Here is a 22,231-nt window from a genome sequence, read left to right on the forward strand (position 1 = left end):
GAACAGGCTGACATGGGGAAACTTCTGTATCATTTTCCTTAAATGGGTGTAGTCACTTCTTCAATGTAGGTGGCACTTCCATCATCACTCAGTCTTTCCCCTTTCCTTTCAGTTCGTGGTCCTCCACCTCCAGCTGCAAGAGACTATTTACCTGGCCCACCATTAGGAATGAGAGACGTGCCTCCTGGCCCATTACCGCCTCCTGATCCAAGAGGATATGTACGTTTCCCTCCTCCTTTTCGACCTGGAGGCCCTCTTGGCCCACGAGATTATCCTCCTGGCCCACGGCTACCCCCACAAGGTTTAAGGGACTATCCCCCTCCTCCAAGTAGAGACTTGCCTCCACCAGGATCTAGAGACTACCCACCAGCCCCTCCTTGTCCACCATCACCAGCAGGCCCCAGGGACTACACACATCCTCCTGAACAAAAACCATAACTTCAGCTGTTGGATGGCAACGCTGTAGAATGGACTCTAGCACATTTCATGCAGTTAGGACTTTAAATGGCTTCAAAAGACAACCATCTTTTAATTTTATTCTTAAGTTTGGTTTCAGTATATTAGTTTTTGCAGAATTACTTTTCCCTCAAATTTCCCTAGCCATGTGCATTTGAGATCACCTTAAAGAACACTCACCCACTGGGGATGCAAAAATCATATGCTATGATGGACTTGAAGCCTGCTTCTTACAGCTGTGGGCTACCTGCAGCTCTTTAAATGTGCAATACAAAAGTACCTGTGTGGTTGGTTTTAATTAATGTAGCCTATGTAACCAGTTGTTGAATGACTTAAAATTTCATGAAAAATGTAATCAAAACATTTCCTGTGGAAATATTTTTGTAAGTAAAATGTTACCCAACTTGTCTTCTCCCTTACGTTAACCCGCAGTTATTGTAGACCAAGGGTTTACAATAAGACTGTAAAATTATTTACCTTTTTAAGATGTCTCATCAAAAAGATCGAATACAAGCTACCCTGTACTCGAAGGAAAATTCTACTAATAAAGAGCAAAATCAATTTGCTAGATCTTGTTTGAGCATGCAAGCGAATCTGTCATGGAAGCAACTTGAGCCAGTTCTTTAGAAAGACACTTAGTCATTGTGATTGGAGTTAATATAAGCCACTTGTGAGAAGTTAACAGTAACCTTAAATGTTCTACACTCCTTGTGTAAAACTTGAGCTACTCATACAAGCAGTTGTACAACCTTTTGAAGATAAGGCTCTAGCAAACCCCTGCTTAAGAGATGTAAATCATGTGGGATTTATGGAACTGTAATCAGATCTTACATCACTTCTGCCCATGTAGGCAGCCTTGAACTGATGTAGATATTGCAGTGAAAGCCAGGCTAGCCTGTGACCCATTTGCTTAACTGCAGTACAGAGAAGTTTGGGTCCAATGCAGTTTAAAAAAAAAAAAAAAAACCTCCCAAAAGCACAACTGTGTATCTCAAAGTTTGTATAGTTTGACCTCTTCAGTGTTGCATCACAGGTCTACTTGGGAGTTTCAAAAATACAATAAAGGCTAGAACTTCAATTAGTGGTCTGAATTCAGATTATGAATAAGTAAAGTGCCCTTTACAAAGCACCTATGTCTATCCTGTGTAATCATGGAGTTTAGCAAATTGTTTAAACGCATGGAACTATACTCTACAAAATCAACCTTCAGGGAAGGTATATTTTAAGCTTACAGAATTTCCCCCTGGCAAATGGTTTGGGAGGGAAAAAGTAAGTTTCCTGTAGGCTGAAGTGGTGCTAGTCTGCAAGTATTAGTAGCCTCTAATGGGCATTGGGTGAGCTGATTAAACAGCTACAAGGGAAGATAGGAAATAGCTCAAGTGAAATCCTCATACTCTTAAAATAGAGGTATGAATAGTAGAACCTCAGAGTTAAACTGACCAGTCAACCCCACACCTCATTTGGACCAGAAGTAAACAATCAGGCAGCACTAGAGACAAAAGTACTGTATTGTCTTAAACTACGAAAAAATAAAGCAGCATTTTTCTTCTGTATAGTAAAGTTTCCAAGCTTAAGTCAATATTCAGTTGTGAACTTTTGTTTAAAAAATTACAAACAACCTCCATTCCTGAAGTGTTCATAATTCTGAGGTTCTACTGTTCTGGGAAGCTAGACCCATTCTGGGGAGCAAAGCTGAACCCTCTGCCATATAAAGCTTTGAATAGTTTCTCTTTTGGGGAGAGGGATAGCAAAAAAAAAAAAAAAAAAAAAAAAAAAATCTAGTGCAGGGCTAATTTCAGAAACTACATCTTTACTTCCACATACAAGCAGCCATTTATTTGACTTAACTGTAGGTAGGTTATTCAAATACTATAAGAAATGACCTTTTAGCTAAACTCAATTTCTGACTGATATAGCAGAATTATAGATCACCACTGTGCATAGCTATACAAGCAGCACCCTATGTTTCACTCTTGGGAAAGTCTTTCAGGGATTGCTACACCATGAAGGATGAAAAAAATGTAGAGAGAATGGACTTCAAAAAACATTCTACAAACATTCATCTACAATTAGTTAAATACAAAGCTCTACTTGTATACTGAAACAAAGAAGGTTTCAAACTATACTGCACTTGACGTTCCATACAATTGCAGTTAATAGGGACTTCAAGGGTGATAGTTTAAAACAACTGGATCTGTTTCACATGAAAACATGTTTAATTTGTAGGCACTAGTGTACACATTGGCTCATAAACATTCACCAGCAGACATGTAACTGGTTAATTGTATACATCTATTACATATGCATTTTAAGGACACCCATCTTTGAAAATCAAATCCCTCAAGTTAAAGTTTAACCTATTATATTCCCCCCCAAGCAAGTTTATTCCATTTCATTTAACTCCCCTAAATTAACATCTTAAATAGTTCTTAACTTTGAAAGGATTATCCCTAGGAGTCAGTATATAACATACAGAGGGTATGAGTAGGTTTTAACTTTTCCCCATTACTGACTGATGATCACCTAACAGGACAGTTTATATGGAGATGTATTTGAGTACTTCATGTGTAGACAAGTACATAGCCACAAAATATTTATTTAGTAGGACAAATGTACACATCGGGAAAACATGGAAGCCTCTTAGAATGAACTTTAAAAAGGCTACACAAGGCCTAGAACCTTATTCAGCAAAGCACTGGTGCATGCAGAGAGACCCACTGACTAACTTTAAGCAAGTGCTTTGGATGATCAAGGTCATACACTACACCTTTTGCAGTGGTGAAAAATTGTGGTTTTGCACCTATAAGATAGTCAGTTTATTTAAATGAATGTTTCCTTCCTTTGTACAACACCAGCAGACACAATGGAGGAACACTATGGCCGATTCTATTTACATTTATTTTAACAAAACTAATCAAGATATTTAGTGTTTGTTTCAGGCATGACGTTGTAAAAGGTTATAATGTAATTGGGTCCCTTTTAGAACTGTTAACAGGAAAATACAGTTCTTCAGCCATTAGCCAAATAATTGCTCACTGAAGTGAGCTCATCCACAATTAAGCCCGAGGAGAGGAAAGAAGGGGAGAATAAATTCAGCTTCCAACTTCCAAAAGGCCTCATTTTATCCCCCTTACAGTTCCCTTCAAATCACTGTACTGGGGGCAGAAAGGAACACCCCTGATACACTCCATAAACAGACTGCTGTGAAAAGTGAAAAAATCCTTTTCCCTCACTTTTTTAAACAGTGTTCTGGAGTGAGTTAGTATTACATGGTGCAGAAAGAAAGGCGTTAATGGTACATTTACATCCAAGCTATTAGAAAAGCTAACACTTGACACTGCATTCTCCTGGAGCTGGTCCTTGTTAGCATAGCAGTGTGTATGTAGGCACTATTTAAGATACACATGAAGCACATCAGACCTTGAAGAACTGTATTAAATATTCCACTCATTGAATATATGAAAAGTTCGAATGGGTTCTACTTCGGTCCCTTTATTAAGTTAAAAGGTGGATGCAAATATTCATGTTATAATAAGCCAATGCCCTGCAGCTTATTACACACTATGCATCTCAATAATATAGAAAATAAATGATAATCCTATCTACCTACATAAAAACCAGGTTATTTTAGACTAAGTTCCCAGACTTGCATACAAATAGAGGTATGCAAAGATCCACAATCAGATTTTATGAAAACAGTTTTTCATGGGAAGGCGTGTCTGTCTTCAGTCCACAGCCTGAGATAGCTGAGCACTTCCAAGCTGTTAGCATAAGCCCCCACCAAAAACATTGAGTAGTAAGGGCCCGATCCTACCACCTGTGAAATCAATGGTAAAACTCCCACTGACAGCAAAGGTAGTAGGATGGGCCCCCAAAGCTGTCCCACACATGCCCCTTTGTACACCGCTGTCTGGGAAAATGGGTAGGAAATACAAAGTATAGAAAAAAGAATGTAAGAAGGTTGTTCCCTTAAGTATTCATGATTTTTAAGGGATTCCAACACTTGTAATAATAGACAAGTTCTACCTGAAATCACATGACACACTAGATGCTGCAAGTCTGGGAACTATCCGAATGGGATTGAGAGAAACAATTGACAATTTGGTTGTCTCATCAGCACCTTCCCTTTTACCCTCAACGCTCCTCCCTCCTTTCCTCTGCCACTTAGCCAGATAAGACAAAAGAGCAGGCTGACAAGATGTTCTAGAGCAGCATTTCAACTTTGGATTGAATCTCTCTCTCTAACCAGCATCCTCCTACTGCTTCTTAAACCACTCGCAGACACTTCCTTTCTGTAAAATCCCTTTTCTATCACCTTCCCCCACCCTCCCAACAAGACAGAGTGAAGGATTCTAAAATGTGAGGGACTGCAATAGCAAACATAGCAAGAGTAAACAAGCTAGCAAACCTGCCACGACATTTTGCTGCATCAGGCTTGGTGAATTGGGCACTTCCCACCCTCTAGCAAGGTTTTTGAAGCAAGGGTAAAAACAAGAGGTAAGTTACAAAATTGAAATTTTAGAAACAGCTCAATTATGAAGAGAAATTGTCACAAAATACTTCAGCCCGCTTGTGATAAAACTGGTATCCAAAAGGTACTGGAAGAAACTTGCACCTGAATGGTAGGCTTCACCTCTGACCCTGTGATATTGCTGTGCAGTGTGTGATGGTCTCATCTGACCTACTGGCATGAGTACAGCCATTTTCCTGCCTGTTGAAGGATGGGGATGCTACACACGCAGCTACCATGATTTGTGACAAGTGGTTTAGTTCACAGAAGTCTCACAAAAGGGTCATTCCTTGTGCAATATTTGATGGAGGTGAAGATAAAGTGGTTTCTTGGTCAACAATTGCAGTTTCTTCCTTTTAAAGTCAGTGGGTTTTTTGTATCTGTAACCACAAGAAATAAAATTGAAGGCGAATGCTAAGGAAGACTAAATGCATCTGAATAAACCCAGGCTCAAATGCTTGTTCCGACAGTACCCAGACTCCATGTGTGAAAGTGCTTCAGGTATGAATTTAAGATTCGTACAAGGGAACAATAATGAAAAGTAGGTTACACAGGAAAAACTGTCATTTTCTTTTCTTTGGAATATTATTTTCAAGGCATGGCAAATTAAACTTTCAAACGCATACCAGCCTGAGTAGAAGAGAATTCGGTTGCAAGACATTCGGGTTATCTTGCTTTGCCTCACACACACTTGCAACCTGTTACTGCAGGTGTAATTCTGACAACATTTAGATTTGTTAAAAAAAAAAAACAAAAAAAAAAAACCACCAGATCTTACAAAATTGTTACGATTATCAGGAGCCTTTTTCATTAGATGTTTCCCACCAAAGTTACTTTGGATTAAAACACGTCCCCATGTGACAAAGTAGCTGGGACTACCTGCATGCCTTTCTGGGACTGGCCCTTCAAATTTGGGAGAGTCAAATAGCTGCAGCCCTAAAATGGCCATTTTGCAACTGACAGCTCACAACTCCCAGCCCTTCTCTTCCGGCTGATAAATAGCAATAAGAAAGAAAATAAAGTTAAGGAGATGAGACAAATTGTCATGCCCCTCAATGTTTGCAACTCATATTACAGCACTACAATAGTGACACCAAGAGAGTCAGAAATCCATACCGATTAAAGAATGAAAGTAAACTGGCTGGTTTGTCTTTTTCCAATCAGAAGACAGTACAAGTAGTGAGCCTATAACTCTGAAGGAGTTTAACATTTTCAGTTTTAATATTCCAACTTACTGTAGTATGTAATTTGTTTTTGAAAGCTATTTTTGACCTGATCGTGTCCCTTGAGTGTGTCGCAAGCCACAGGGGTTTCATTCTAAAAGAAGGCCTGCTTGGTAGTCAGGAAGATGTTTGTTTGTTTTTTAGTAGCAGATCTGATTACTTTAGTTAAGGATCAAAATGCAGAACTCCTATATAACCTGACACCTTTATGCTGGTCTGTTCAAAGTTCCTTCCAAACCAAATGCTGGGGTTTGTAATTGTATTTTCAGGATCATAGGAATAAAGTAGCAAGAAAACCAGGAGGAGACAAAGTAGTAAGTTTGACAGTAAACAGTTTCCTATATCTAACACAAAGCATCAGCAGACAATACCAAGCTCTAGATTAGTTCCTTTGTATCATGTCACTGGAATCTACCGTGTATATTTATATATCATCTATATATAAGATTATATGCTAGGTCACTTACAGTTCTATAACAATTGTCCCAGGTTTAATTTCATCCATCTCCATGAAAGCAAAGCACTTGGTGCTGGTAAATCTCTTCTTGGGCTTATAGTGTTTGAATTCAAAGAAAATAGCTGCACCTAAAGGGGGGGAAAGTTAGAGAAAAACTAGTCAAATGTTGCCTAAAACAGATTCCTTGACATGGAAATATGACTGTCATCGTAACCTGTTCTACATATATCAGAGACAATGGCTTCTATTATTTCTCTAAATCTCCTGAATCAATAAGAAAAATCATGTTTCTTGAAATGTTAGAATTACTCCCCTGAGCTTGTAGCCCCACTCTATTACTCATGAATGACAGAACCACAGCAGGACAGCGTGACTGGTCCAAACAAGTGTAACAGAGTATACCACTTGAAAGCAAAATATGCCAAGCCACTACTCTAGGACTTGTTGCAGTGTCCACAAAGTTGCTACTGCACTGTAGATTCACACCCAGGCTTGCCACGCAGACAACCCTGGGGTCTGGAGCCCCAAGAATCTTCATGGCAGTAGTTTTGACACTGCTCCTACTCTGAGGAGCAGCCAAGCCCAAGCTGCCTGGCTCCTCCTCAGAGTAGGAGCAGTGTCAAGACTACTGCCCTGAAGATTCATGGACCCCATTTCAGAAGGCTAAAATTACCCACCTTTTGTTAGTTTTTCAACATGTTTCTGAATCTCAATGTCCACATTAAAATGAACATAGGTGTCCTCTTTCCTTGAAGCCACTGGAGTATCCTGCACAGGGGTCAGGTCTACCCCATTCACATCTGGAGGAAATAAAAAATTAGTCCCTTTTAAGGTCAAACATCTTTTAAAAAAAACTTGTCATTTTATCATTAGCATACATGCACTTTCCATCCTAGTATTAACAAATCTTATCCATAATCCATATTTATTACATCCTATCATCAGTTCATTGGGTTCAAATTCCAAAACCAGCACTGCATCCTCTTTCTTCTGCTCCAAAGAGAACCCCCTGAAACGTCAGAGTCACTGCTCTGTCACCTTCCTATTAGCGACAGGCCAGAACTAGTCAATTTCATTTTCAAAAAGGGTGATTTTTATGCTTGCCAGTGAAGTATCAAAGTCCCTTTTGAGGAAAGTTTTCACATAGAGCTTAAAGGTCTATTCTGAGAAAAGTCTATGGAAAAATACAGTCGTAACCCATTACCTCTGAATGTCCAGATGCAGATATGCTTGCTTTCCTGGCTAGAAACAGTGCTCACTACTTTTCACTCCTATTGGCACTCTAGAGCCAGCACAGGTATGGGGGAGAGAACTAGATTCAGTTATGCGAACACAGATTAACAACTGTTTTGCTCCAGCATAAGCCGGAACAAGCAAGATTGTTGCTTATTCTACTTATGGTTGTTTGACTGTTATTTTGTCCTCTCCCACTTCCGTCATCCTCCCCTCACCAGTTTGTTTCATCCATCTGTTGTGCCTCAGCATATGGTAAGATCATGAGCTCTTTGGGGCAGAGGCTGTCTTTTTTATTGTGTGGGCATGTGTCTGGCAGTGCCTAGCACCTCGGCCCCGATGAAGGCATCTGAGGGCTGCTGAAATACATTAACAAATAGTGGCAGAACTATTATGGTTGAAGAGTTAGACACCAACGTTCAGATTCCAGACAGATTTTAAGGATAGTAAGTTTAAAAGAAGAAAAAAAATCCCACACAGGTTTGGTATGGAGTCACTGAGACAATGAACACGGTCTCACAATGCCTTTTAAAAAAAAATTAAACAGTCACTTTTCTGAGTAGACTCACTTTAAAAACTTGGGGCGGGGGGGGGGGGGGGGGGAGAATTAAAGTACACCCCCTTCTCATTTCCAATAGGTTGTGCAGTCTCCCACTGGGGAGTTAAGAGTTTAATAGTAAGTGGAAAGCGGAGTCAGACTATCATACAATTTAATAACAGCATTGCTTGGTAACTTCTGCTTCTCAGAAGAATACCACATGTACTGTAGGTCAGGACTGAGGGGCAGGGTTGTATGGGGAAAGCTTGCATAGCACTTGCGCACACTACCCTGCCTCCTGCCTGCAGCTACTAGCATTTGTGTTTTTACAATATATAACTAACAAAGGGAAAATTTAACACATTTCAAACAACAGAACAGTGTAGCAGTTTATAGGATATTTGCTTTTGAACTCTGAAATTTCAGTACCCAATATTAGAATGGTGTTAAAAATTGGTACTTTACTAATAGCCAAAAATTAAATGCATTCCTTCATGCTTGATTTGACCCAGATCGGATGTTGGACTCCAACAAGAACTGTAACCCTTGGTCCCACAAATTTAGATCTCTAAGCCAGCTGGGGGGCAAAAGAACAGAACAAAAAAAACCCAAGTGACTGACAAGGAATACGTGGGAGGGATGCGAGGAAAGACGTGTAATTAAAGAGTCTAAAAATAATGCTGAAGAACCACAGCAACATTATTAAAAATAAACCTTTTGCATCTTCAGCATCTCACTGAGAGAAATGCAGGGTGAATGCGTAAGTCCCGAGAGAGCAGGATTCAGGCTCCAGTTTTCCATCAGAGGGAAGAGGCTTCAGACTGAGGGCTTCTCTATACAAACAATGACTTTGCTGCAAGCTGGGGTGTGAATCTGTGCTGCACTTGACTGAAGTGGACCTAGTGTCCATGTGCGCCCCGCTGACATGCACTAGCAGTTTGTTAATGCACTTTGGTCTAGTACTCTCTCTGAGGCAAGACTAGATCTTAAACTGTTAACACAAGTCAGCAGGGTCCACACAAACATGCACAGCGAGTGCAGCAGACTCGTGAGGGAGATTCACACCCTAGCTTGCCACAAACGAAATGTTCATGTAGACAAGCTCAGAGACACAGGGTACATCTAACACCGCACTTAAAAACCCACGGCTGGCCATGCTAGCTGACTCGGGCTCAGGCTAAGGGGCTGTTTAATTGTGGTGTAGTCATTCAAGCTCAGGCTGGAACCCAAGCTCTGGGACCCTCCAACCTTTGCAGGGTCCTACAGCCTGGACCCCAGTCTGAGTTTGAACATCAACATTGCAATTCAACGGCCCCACAAGGCTGAGTCAGCTGGCAAGGGCCAGCCACGGGTGTCTAATTGTACAGTAGACATATCCAGAGAAGCAGGGGTCTGAATGTTGATTATAGCCACAGGAATCAAGAGAGTGGAGGAAGGTTCAGATCCACTTGTTTTGGCTGAGGGATAGTGGAGGAGATGCAGGACCCTACTCAGAAGCACAATCAGAATCTTCTCATCCTTGACTAAGATAGCACCTCGTAAAACCATAAAATGATTGGGGGGGGGGGGGCTTTGAGTGCCAACAAGAGTGCTTCCCTGTATGGGGAAGAGGGATTCTATTTCCCTAAAACACACACGTCCCTTCACAGAGAGCAGAAGGAGCAATACTTACCCTTTACACTAACTGTGATATAAGGATCAATGCACTGCCCAGCATCTTTCAGACCAATTTTCTCTATTTTGATAGTGAGTAACGTCATCCCGGGTTCCGACGGCAACCTGGGTAATAAAGTACCTGGCAACAGAGAGCAAACCAAAACATTAACCCTTTGGGACTCTTACAGCTAGGGCCCTACTTCAGTCCTTCCCCCATCGTCATTGCTCATGGAAGCCTTTGTTCACCACAAACTATAGTGGATAATGAGAAGGGATAGGGATTAGTCCTAAGGCCCAGGATTTGCAGCCTCACGACACATATAGTCATCTAACACCAACGAATCTCAAAGTGGTTTACACATTTATAGGTGCAAAGAAATGCAGTCACCAGCTCTGGAGTGAAGAGTGGCAAGTCAGTGCATAACACATTGAACAACATTGAGAGACATAGGGGTAAGCATCTATTTACAGGAAGTGCTGTGGGATCTTTAACGTCAAGCAGAGCAGACAGGACCTTTGGTTTTCAGGTCTCGGATATGCACGCATTGTAAATTGCAATACAATTCCATTTCTATAGCTCTTAAGGGCTGAGATCACCCTGCTAGGATTAGAACTTGTGGTTGCAGGGAGTCCAGGCATCCATCCACCAGCTTCATGCTGATCATTTACAACTAGTAAAAGAGATGGGAGCAATAGAGAAAGGAATGTTCCATTGGTATGAACCCCACTCCTGGGGAGGTAAGAGAAATACCAGATCAGCAGGGTTCTTCTAGAGCAGTGTTTCTCAACGACCAGTCTGTGGATGAGTGCTGGTCCCTGAGATCTCCCTGACAGTTTAGGAAGGCAGCAAGCCGGTTCCTGGTATCAAAAAGGTTGAGAAACACTGGTCTAGAGTGTTTAGCATCTATTGGCATTAGACATCAAAAGGCAGCAGTATAAAAAAATAAAAAAGTATTTGCCAGAACTGAGAGAATGTGAGGGATGCCAAGTCATTTCCAACTAAACATTAAGAAAATCAAAGATGTTCTTATGCTCAGACACAGACTGATGTTAATGTAGGAGAATCCCTGGAACATAGAGGTACACTGTAGCACAGCTGGTAGTTTGAGATATCAGTAGCATGTAAGAAACATACGAATGGCAATATGGGTCAGACCAATGGTTCATCGAGCCCAGTATCCTGTCTTCTGACAACGACCAATGCCAGGTGCTTCAGGGGGAAGGAACAGAACAGGGCAATTATCGAGTGATTCATCCCCTGTTGTCCAATAAGTCAAATACCCTTGAAATCAACTATAGGATATTTCCTCCAGGCTGATTTTAGAGAAAGCTGGGAGGTTTTAAGACAGAATCTGGTGTTAGTGGTGTTAGATTCAAAAACGGTGTAAGAGAAAGTAAACTCATGAGCAAGTCTGATGTAAAGCCTTGTTTTTGATTGCAAGTTTTATGACTCCAGAAGTGAAAAGACATAATTTCCCTTGACAAATGGAGTCAGTCATCCCCTCCACAGGTTTAAGTTTCCTTTACTATATTATGACAGAGAGAGGCTTCAAAATAAAGGACCAAATATTCTGCCCATAGAACTGCACCCCCAGCAACCAGGACTTCTATAGGGGTTGTATGACTATTCTCACCACCTCATTGGGGTCGTTAACAAGGTTGGAACCCAGAACCTTCAGTAACAGAAGCATGAGTCTCTATGGCCTTAGCTGACAGCTGTAATAGACTCATGGCCTCTATGCACCAGCCACCAGAGGGGACCACATCTCACAGTAGAGTGGGTCATAGCTGCACTCAGATACCTAAAGACAGGATTTGGCCCCCAGCATTTAATGTTGATGGGACAAAGACTGCTTACTGTAGAGTTGGGAACAGATGAATAAAAACTCAAGATTGAATTGGATAGTCCACAATACCAATGAAAACGGGCACTTTTCATGTTGGGGGAAATTGCTGACACATCCTGCTTCAACACGGAGCCATTTCTCTGGCACTGTGGTTTGCCATGGGTTTTCCTGCCATGTTTATTAGACATGTGCTTAAAATGAGGGCTTGTACCTCAACCAGCCCTTTCCTGTGTTCCCTATGGGCTTGTAGATGCGCCCTGCCTATCCTGTATCAAATACAAAAATGAAGGAGGCATGCCAAAGCCATCTCCAAAGAGCAGGGAATCCGGCCAGGGGCATAATATAAAACCTGTGATTTCAAGTCTTCGCCAGCTATTGCTTGGGAGGACAGAGGGTTTTTGTTATCAGTGGGATATTTAATAAGTAAAAAAAAAAAAAGCACTTTAGGAAGGGGACAGACTTGGGCCTTTTCCTTGGGTTTGTTTTAAGAATTTTATTTTTTCCCCACGTTAATTTACTGCTCCTGGAGGGTGCCGGATTGACTGTGTGAAGTCCCTTATTTGCCCACTGGGTAGATAAGGAGTAGCGATTCAAGCTTCCATCAAATGGTCCTCTCCCCCTCCTGGATCTCTAAGGCAGCCCAGGTCTCCTTACTATTTTAATCCCTAGCACTTCTAAGACTGCTTAAGAATGTGGCAGTTATGCATGTCCGCGTCATACAAGCCACCATATATGGCAGTCAGGATTTGGATTGAGACTACTGGATCCATCTCACACAGGCACCAATCAGTTCGTAGCAACCTTTGAAAAGAATTAGAACCTGCAGTCTAGTGGAGAAGACTAGACATCAGAATGGGCCTGTTAGTTTTAACAGTGAGTGAAGCTACCCAGGAGATAAACTTCAGTCACTTTAGCCTAAGCAACAGGGAGCCCTACTTATTTCCATGCAGGACATAGAACAGATTGGGGTAACATACAAGAATGAAATAGTGTATTTGCTAGGTCACTCTGTAGCCCAACTTCTGTCACAAAGCATTTCCGGTTACCAATGCAAAGCCAGCTAGGCATGCACCCCATTGAAAGAAACCCAGCTATACATGCAACCAGCAATGCTGCAAGACAGAGCAAGAGAAATCAAGACAAGCAAGTTTCTAGAGAGCCATATAAGGTGCTACACTAAAACATGATCCTTCTTTTCTCTGTAGCTGCAAGTCAGCTCACCGGTTACTTATACACAGAGAAACCCCCAATTCTTTCATTATGAAAACAATTATACTTTGACACTTGGAATTAAGATATCAATGAAAGATACCACAGCAATGACTATACACATTAAAATGTTATCATACCTTCAATGACTCCTGAGTTAGCAGATGTTAGAATGGTTTAGCATGTGTTAACATGATGAAGCCATGCATGTAGAAGACAAGACCATGGACAATTAGACAATATAGTAATCTAATGTGAATTAAAAGCATACAGAAGCAAAGTCTATAAGTGAGGAAAGTACAATGTAACCTACTGAATCAACTGGGTCAGTCTGTTGCTTAGATTTATAAGCCTCAGATCAGAAGGTTCTGTGAATAGTTTATTTTAGTTTGAGCCTTATTGTCCAACATCCAAGGTTAAGTAATTAGGTCACCGAATCGTCAAACATCATGCCACACAAATATTCCTGTACAGAAGGCAAAAGAAACCCAGATTGTACCAAGTGGCAAGACAATTCAAGGCTGTTAGATTGTTTGCATTAAGGCTGACTTCCTTTTTGAAGGCAACTTCAAACTAAGTGAAAGCAGGGTATGCAATTCATGCTGCAAGTTGGGCAACAAACTGAATGTGTTAATACTAAGTTTATAGGGTGCCCTTACCTACTCTTGAAGTGTGGTCCTATGCTGAAAAGTGATTCGGTACGAATGGCTCTGTGGGGCCTAATGTGTATTATCTCACTCTGATTTTACATCTAGTGTGCTGGGTTTACCAATAAACATTTATCTTTTCTAACAGTCAACCCTGCAAACCCAATTTGGCTTCAATGTCAAGCTAGGTTCTTCCCTTCTTGCACATCACTTGTACTAAAGATTCTACAGGTTCCTAATTAGTGGCACCTGCACAGCTCCATTGCCTTCAGTGGGGTTGCAAAGGTGTATTTGTTTGCAGCTTAGTAACAGTGCTGTTCATGATGCACAAGGAGGACCAAAAGCAGTAAACACATTTCTGTAACAACAATCAGCAGATGTGACCACACCCCGGGAGCACATCTGCTAAGTAAGAAGGTACCATTTGTACCTCATTACTTTTCAGAACAGAGCTGTGTTCTGTTCATATGAACTGAACGCTTCTTTAAGAGGTGGTGGGTTCAGAGCTCTAATTACCCTCAGAACAGGTGCATCACTGGGAGGCCAGTATAAGCTTCTCCACACTGCTCTGCCATTGTACCTTCACCAACTCTAAAATGAAGATGCCACCTCTTGGAATGAGATGTTAATTCAGTCTCTGTTGTTCATTCTTGGTGTCTAACATTGGCATCGGTGTATTTTTAATTGTGGTAGTTTTGCACTGGAAACATCTGTGAATTGAACTGGAGGCCTCAGCTCAATTCTTAGTGAGCATCACCCACTAAATGGTGGTATCCTTCAACTGCTGCCAGTATGGGCAGGACTCAAAACGGGTGACCTAAACGCAATAGAGTTGCACATTTCGCCCAGTTGCCCAGGGCCCCTTCCAGCTCTTTACTTACTTTAAGTATTCTAAGTAGCCAGTGTGTTGAATGTTAGACATCCTGCTTTATTTAAGCATCTCCCTCTACCCCAAACCACTGTGGCCATTTTGCTTCTTACTAAGGTAAGATCATTTGGCTACAAAAGAAGTCCCCTTACTATGTGTAGAATTTAATCCTTAGATTCACTAAGGATATCTTCAACTACTTCTCATTAATAGAACTTCAGAGGTGACAAACAACAAAGACAACACAGACATACAGCCACACAGAGGGGAAGACAAAAGCAATACCCTGGGAGATGCTTGTTTGAAACTGACAGAACTCATATTTACAGTTTCTCATGATAACAGATGTACAGCAAGACACAGCATTCAGAAATTGCAGTTATATACTGTACCACAAAGCTAGTCGTGTGTAGTCTGCACACTGGCATTAAGCTTTCATACTTACACTAAAATCAGCAGTTGCATATATGAATCATTTATATTCTAGTGGCATCCAGAGGCCCAAATAAATCAATATCAGGGACCTATCATGCTTGGCACTATCTGCACAGATGAAGAGAGTCCCTGCCCCAATTATGCTGCCTACAATTCTAGTACCAAAATTTTTCCCCCTTCCCAGAACTTAAATTTGGTAATTTGCTCTGAAGAAATGAGAAACAATAAGGAGAACAACATCCCTCTGATTCTAATTTTCCACTCTCTTATCCCCATGAATCTTCAGCAGACAAAAATGTAATTAACAAGCTGTGTCCCCACTAGGACCTGTAGATGTATCAACTGCTCCACCTGCTTCCATATGGATAGTGATTTATCCTTTGGATAGCAAAACCAAAGCAACACCCCCACAATGGTTTAATTCAAACTAGTCTCTCACACAAATGATGCACCATGAGAACTAGACAGAAAATACCCAGCTATAATTTCCATCTCCTCACTGAAGGGAGGAATATTGCTCTCACTGATTAACTCCATCTGGTTCAGCTGCTAGTCCAAGATTCCTATGAGATATTTATTGCTTTCGTGTCTAACCATTTGAGAAGTACTGTTGAAGGTGATCCAGGAGTGACTGGAAATGGCTTCCCCTTACAACAGCTTCTAAATAAGTCTCATGCCCCTTCCTTGGTGTATGAAATATTTCAGATGATGAAGCTGGTCACCCTACCTGGAACTCTAGCAGGAAAAGAATCTGGAGACCCTGCTCCAGCTCCACCTTCCTCATCATCTTCCTCAAATTCCAAGTTCTCCTCTTCTCCAGGTGCTAAAATCTTCCTGTAAGACAAACACATAAAACCTAGTGACTTGTCTTAAAATAAAGCTTATCAATGGAAAAAAAGTCACCATCCCCTGGTTTAGTGCAGAACAAACACATTGTCCCAAAACACACTTAGTACTTTTGATCATCTGAATGCTATACGCACTAACCAAATTGAGCCTGCAAAGCTAGCAATCAAATTAGACAGACAGACAGAGATTATGGGCCAAATTTCATAATCTAAATTTGGATACCAAGGGCCTGATTTTTCCACTAATTTCAAGTGACATTGAATGTTTAGCAAATCTGAGGCACGAAAAAAGGCTATGGGCATCTACAGTTTAGGTACTCCAAAATTAGAGGCTGCTTTTAAAAAAATTGTCTTACCAAGGCAACATGGCAAGTATGTGATCCAAGGAGTTCATGCCGCCCACTTTTTTGCTCTAACTACTAGACCATGCTGCCTTTCATACCAATTCAGTTTTTACATGTACAAATCCACAATTTTCCTTACCTGAGTGGGACAGGCTGAACATCAAAGGGGAATTCTTTATTATAGGTGAGGATATTCTTTAAGACTATAAAGAAAAAAAAAGCAGACTTTATTTGCAAAGGAAACCAAGTTTACTTCCCCCCCCCACCAAAAAAAACACCCTGCACAACTTAATAGTGCTGTGTCCATTATCATGGTGCATTCGTGACAGATGCATCAAAATGCACCAAAGAGCCAGTGACAGTACAACTAGAATTACATCATCACAATAATGGTCACTTCCACGTAATAGCTTAGCTCAAAATGATACAGCTACCCAGAAAGGCGAGGGTTTAGCCACATTTACATTGTCAGCAAAGCCATGTTCATAACAAAAGGAGTATGAAGAGGAACAATGGGCCTAAGTGTAGTGGGAGCAATCCAGGGACAATAACTTTGGTACTGGCAATACTTGGCAGGAGTTCTCAAAAGGAATGTTAACATTACAGGCATCAGCTCCAATCAGATTGACAATTCCCCAGAACTGACATTCCTTAATAAACACCTAGGATACATTTATAGCAAATATAGATTAAGTACATCTAGAACAGGTACTATATTAAAGTCTTACTACACTGCTGTTGAAGTGTAATATGGTTGAGACTTGCTAACCCACGTAGGCATACGAGGCAGGCTAACAGGAAGAGCCAGGAAAATTGAAAGCAGAACAAAGATTAATATGACATCCTTAGGAAACCAGTGGATACTGAAGGCTGTAGCTGCTCCCAGGAAAGTAGCAGCAAATTTGCAGCTCTGCGCTTAGTACAGGAAACTTACCCATTTCAATTATGGGGGTCTTATTCTCTCGCTCACATGCATTTTTTTTAAATCAGTGGATTCAAAAACTGAAAGTGGGATTTTCAGAAGCACCTCAACTGGGGACCTACCTCCCTTCATCACCCACCCTCCAATATTATCAACAGAAAACCCAGATGAAACTCCCCAATTTAAATCTGTCAGTTTGTATGGCGGGAGTCCAGTTCAAGAGCCAGCCAAGTCAGTTTCAAAGGCACAAATGGCAGTTAGGTGCCTAACAGCTAATGACTCCCCATGGGTCTTGAGTGCCTAACTGCTCTTTGTGCTTCTGAAATTCTCCCCCTAAATCTACATTCCAGCCAAAAAACTATGTTAAGGTTGTAAAGTCAAGCACTCAAAAATTGGGAGGTGCCAGAGTTACGGTTGCATATGCAACCTTAGTTTGGCCTGCTTAACTGTATAGGTCACAGAGTAACCGGCCCCTGTAACTGAAGTAGGTCCACCTCCCGTGTGTCAGAGCATTTGGTCACTTAAGAGGGTGGGACAGCACCTGGGACTACAGAGGGAATTCCAGTGAGGGAGGACTGGCTGAGAGTTACAAAGCAGGAGCAGCAGGGCTGCCAGAGTCCTCTGAGAGAGAAGGCAGTGAGACCAGAGATGTGAAGGATGAGCTGAGGAATTGTTTTCTGGTAGACTGGTTAAATATGAAAAAACTCGGACTGTGGGAGTGGCAGTGAATCCTTCGGAAGCTGGGGAGAAGCCTTGCCTTGTGACCGTATACATTATGATATGGTCTTTACTTACATGGCCACATACTATTTCCTTCCACAGCACCCCTGCCTCATTCTGTGCACAGAATGGATGGTGCTCATGGAAAGGGTAGCTAGTCAATACTTTTTATCCCTATCTGTCACTGTGCACAGCATCCAAACCCTACAGTAAATAAAGAACTATTAATTACTCATGGGGTTTTCTATGATGTTTTTGTCACATCTTTGTTCTTCATAAATATCAATGATTTAATCTTCACAACACCCCTGTGAGGTGGTATTTATTATACCAATTTTACACTTGGGCAACTGAAGCACAGAACTTAAAACCAATTTGAGAAGCCTAGGGCTTGATTTTTAAGAGCATTTGGCATTTTAACACACTTTGTATGTCCAGAACACAGCTCCCATTGACCTCATTAGCAGCTATGACTACTCAGCAGGTCTGCAATCAGACCCCAGGTATCTCAAGATAGATACCCAGAAAACCCCTTACTACATCCCCAGTTCCCTTCCTCCACACCCACTCCCCTGCTGCTGCCCCTGCTGAGTTCCTGTGCCCATCATCCACCACATATCATTTGATCAGGGTCAGGCAGCTTCCTCCTCCATGCTGCCTGGATACTGGTAGGAGGGAGCACAGGCAGGATGCTCCTGCTCTCAGCTCTTTTGCCTGATACCACATCAGCCTGTGGCTGTGGGGAGAAAAATGCCAGGAATGTCCTGCTTGGTCCTTCTGAGTGGATGGCACATGTGGCGATATGACAGATATGAATGGTGAGAGGATGGAGAAGGCCCAGAGTACAGGCCAAATCTTCAGAGAACTTAGCTGCCAAATTCCAATAAGTCTAATGAGCATGTGCTAACTCCAAGATTTCAGAAGCTCATAACTTGCCCAGATTTGGATAAATTTTCATGGGAGCCACAGAGGGCACAATCTCTGACACCAGGGTAACATCCCTTCACCAACCAAAGAATGGAAGAAACAGTTTCCCAACTAAACAGCTGTAAGAATTTTACTCTGGCATAACATTTTTCTCCAACCTACACTATTCTACATAATCGCAGTAGAAGAACCTATTCACCACAGTATCTGAATGCCTTCAGCAACATAATTAACATCTGTCGTGTGTGTTGTTCATGCATTCTCTCATCCTCCCCCCAGGAAGAGAAGTGTGGCTGCAGGGGAGCATTTGATTTGGGGAATTTTTTTTAAATGCACGAATTGCTATGGATTTACTAGAGAAGACTAGATCAAAGTGCACCTTTCACCTTAGAGTGGAAGGTGGTGAGGTGTGTCATGGTGCTTAGCTCCTGGAGTTCACGCCACAGTCTCCATCCCCCAGGAAAGCTCCATCTCCTGGAAGTGAGCTTAATTCTTATGGTAGGAAGTTCCACTGTACCAAAGATAAGAGCTGATGACCAGAGTCTGTATCCTGGATCTTTAGGTGATATTTTAGATACCCTGGGCCCAGGCCACTAAAGCCTTGAAGATAAGGACTGAAACCTTGAACTTGATTTGACATTCTCTGGCATTCACTGATGCAGCCACTGCCACTTCTAAAATGTCAGATTGCCTACAGGAAATTAACTCTTGGCTGAAGAGCAGCTGGCTCAAACTGGATTACTGTAAATCATTTTATAAGAAGCTGAATGTGAAACTGACTCACAGCATCCATCTGGTACAGAATGCAGCTGCCCCCATTCTCCATGACTCAGGCTTCCGTAAGCACATCATGCTTGAACTAAGCTCCCTGCCCTGGCTCCCAGTTGGCATCCAATGTCAGTTTAGGGCCTTGGTCCTAATTTTCAAGGCAATGAATGGATCAAGCCCCCGCTACATCAATGACCAAACTTTGATCTGTGAACCCCCATGTCAGCTGCGCTCCTCCAGGAGTGTTCAGATCACTAAGACCAGGATGAATCATGAGAGTTCAGAGAAGCATTCTCTATGAGGGGGGACCTAGCTCTGGGAAAACCTTCCAGAGGAGACCCAGTGAATCCCAAGTCTGACCCTCTTTAGAAAGTGGTGCAAAGCTTTCTTCTTTGAGAAAGCCTTTCCACCATATGCAGGGCTTCATTTGTGGCAGGGCTCGCTAGGGCTGGGCCCTAGCACCTCTGGACTTGGCAGTTCATAGCCCCAGCACCTCTAGCGCTGCATCAGTTATGAATGCAAAAAAATTGTTTGAGCCCCGGCACATCTTTCATTACAAATTAAGCACTGACCATATGTGATACTCACTTTGAATACCCCTTTTATTTTCAAACCCCTACAAACTTCCCAACTGCCTCTTTGCCCCCACCAAAAAGTTCTACCCCAGTGACTCCATGATGTCCACTAGATACTTTATTCTTTCTATTGATTTTACGTGGGAGGGTCTCAAATACTATGGTAATGAGTGGCAGTACAAAACCATAAGATAGAACAAGTTTGATGTGCTCCCAGTAGCCAATGTTGCTGAGAACCTTAACTGTGTTAGCTGAAATTTCCTTAAAAAAAAAAAAAAAAAAATTCAACCTGTGGCAGACACATAGCATGGAGAATTTCAGCCCTAATGGTTTAAGTCTGACAAAATTATAAAGCAACAGAAAAAGTCTAATGATGGAAAACCATTAGGCTTCCTTAACTATAGACATTACTACCTGCATCACCTATAATTATCCATTAACTTTTGTTGGCTAGGATCATCATCAAAGCAGTGTGTGGAAAATCCCCCTATCACCCAGAATGCATCTAAATTAGCAATGGATGTGTTATCCTTCCTTTTCAAAGACAAAAGCCTGATGATGGCTGTTTAGCATAGAGGAATCAGGCTCCCAGTCCATTGCAAGTACATCTTTTAGTCATTAACTCTACCATACGATACCTGAAAGCATCTGAGGGTATATCCTCTCAAATGTATGTATGTTACAGAGCACAGCATATAAAAATCTTTCCCTTACAATTTTTGCTACAGAAAAAAACCTCACTAATCTATATGACTTGTAATATAGAAAGCAAGACATTCTCCACTTCCCAGCTTAGATTTACATAACAGAGGACTGTAGGGAGGGCTTGTATTACAAAGACAATTATTTTTACCAAATGTACTACAGAACACTTTATTAGTAAGTATTTTATAAAGTATCCAATGAGTGTTACTGTAAGTGACCAAAAGTACCTTCTATGACATTAGCCTCTCTTTTTGAAGTCTGCTCACTTATTCACCAATTTGAAAATTCAACCAGCCATTTACAACCAGTTTCCCAGTCACTGATGTAAGTGAGTGAGGTTCTTCTGTAATGATTCATATTTGCCTGGAATTCTTTTAAAAAGGGATAGTCTACAATCGCTGAGGACTTGCCCATTTGAAAATTAGGGCTAGTATTGTTCCAGCCTTTTTTAGGAGGTCTGGTACTGAACTATTAAAACCCCCCAAACATTTTGCTTTCAATACTAACAGCATAGAGCGCTTTAAAAACATTGTATATCTAAGCTTAGGCCCAGAACTAAGTTTTGTAGTATAAAATTTTTGCAAAACCTGATAATTGTTTAATACTCTTAAATGTTCAATGGAAAGAATAATTTGGATTTTGTATATTTAATCTGAGACTCTTATCACTTTACAGATATTATCTACCTAGGTGAGGATAGCCCCCTCATAATCACAGTAGCTGAGTACCTCAAACACTAATGAATTCATCCTAACTCACTCATCTTTGTGAGTAAAGTGGGTATCACCATTTTTCAGATAAGGAACTGAGGCACAGTGAGATTAACAGATTTACCCACAGTCCCACAGGGAAGCTATGGCAGGCTGAGAAGTGTACCTAGATCTCTGGAGCCCTTAATCCCTGAAAGGTCAATAAAGGAGATATAGCTATTGCTTCTTGGGAGGAAAGCAGTTTTTAATAGCACACAAACAGTACAAACAGTTTGGGTGAGGAACAGAAGAGGTTTTTATGAATTTCAAAATTCCCTTACAGTGCTGGAAAACATAGCTAAGCAGTAATGTGTATGAGACACTGAAAGTGAAACCATCCAAGCTTAGTGAATTGCAAGAGGGAACACAGCCTAAAGACAGAAAGAAACTAGGTCAGACTTTTATATTAACCCAATATCCAAAATAAATAAATAAATAAAAATGTTTACACTTAATTTTTCATGTATAAGCAGCATTAGATTCTTCTCTGTTCTCAGAGAGAAACAGACTTGTTACTATGAATACACAACTCTCTGAAAGAATTATTTAGTAATTCACCTCTACTGCCACTGGAGGACAGACAACAGTTATCAG

General features: G+C 41.3%; 2 protein-coding genes across 4 annotated transcripts in view; one reads left to right on the forward strand and one right to left on the reverse strand.

Moving 5' to 3' along the window:
- Window positions 1-1,026, forward strand: part of MIA3 (MIA SH3 domain ER export factor 3) — a 37,381-nt gene extending 36,355 nt beyond the window's left edge. For all 3 annotated transcript variants that reach the window (XM_034764635.1, XM_034764636.1, XM_034764637.1), the window contains one exon: window positions 113-1,026. In XM_034764635.1, the coding sequence (XP_034620526.1) occupies window positions 113-438 (326 nt within the window). In that variant the 3' untranslated portion in view covers window positions 439-1,026. The remainder of the gene's footprint in view (window positions 1-112) is intronic.
- A 1,623-nt stretch (window positions 1,027-2,649) lies between these two features.
- The window catches only part of AIDA (axin interactor, dorsalization associated), a 51,192-nt gene continuing 31,610 nt past the window's right edge, over window positions 2,650-22,231 (reverse strand). Inside the window, exons 5-10 of the mRNA XM_034764644.1 lie at window positions 16,411-16,474; window positions 15,807-15,913; window positions 10,090-10,212; window positions 7,324-7,446; window positions 6,657-6,774; window positions 2,650-5,346 (exon numbers count right to left, since the gene is read on the reverse strand). Of these exons, the coding sequence (XP_034620535.1) occupies window positions 5,250-5,346; window positions 6,657-6,774; window positions 7,324-7,446; window positions 10,090-10,212; window positions 15,807-15,913; window positions 16,411-16,474 (632 nt within the window). The 3' untranslated portion in view covers window positions 2,650-5,249. The remainder of the gene's footprint in view (window positions 5,347-6,656; window positions 6,775-7,323; window positions 7,447-10,089; window positions 10,213-15,806; window positions 15,914-16,410; window positions 16,475-22,231) is intronic.

Source organism: Trachemys scripta, chromosome 3 (assembly GCF_013100865.1).
Source record: "Trachemys scripta elegans isolate TJP31775 chromosome 3, CAS_Tse_1.0, whole genome shotgun sequence".
In the NCBI taxonomy this organism is placed as follows: domain Eukaryota; kingdom Metazoa; phylum Chordata; order Testudines; family Emydidae; genus Trachemys; species Trachemys scripta.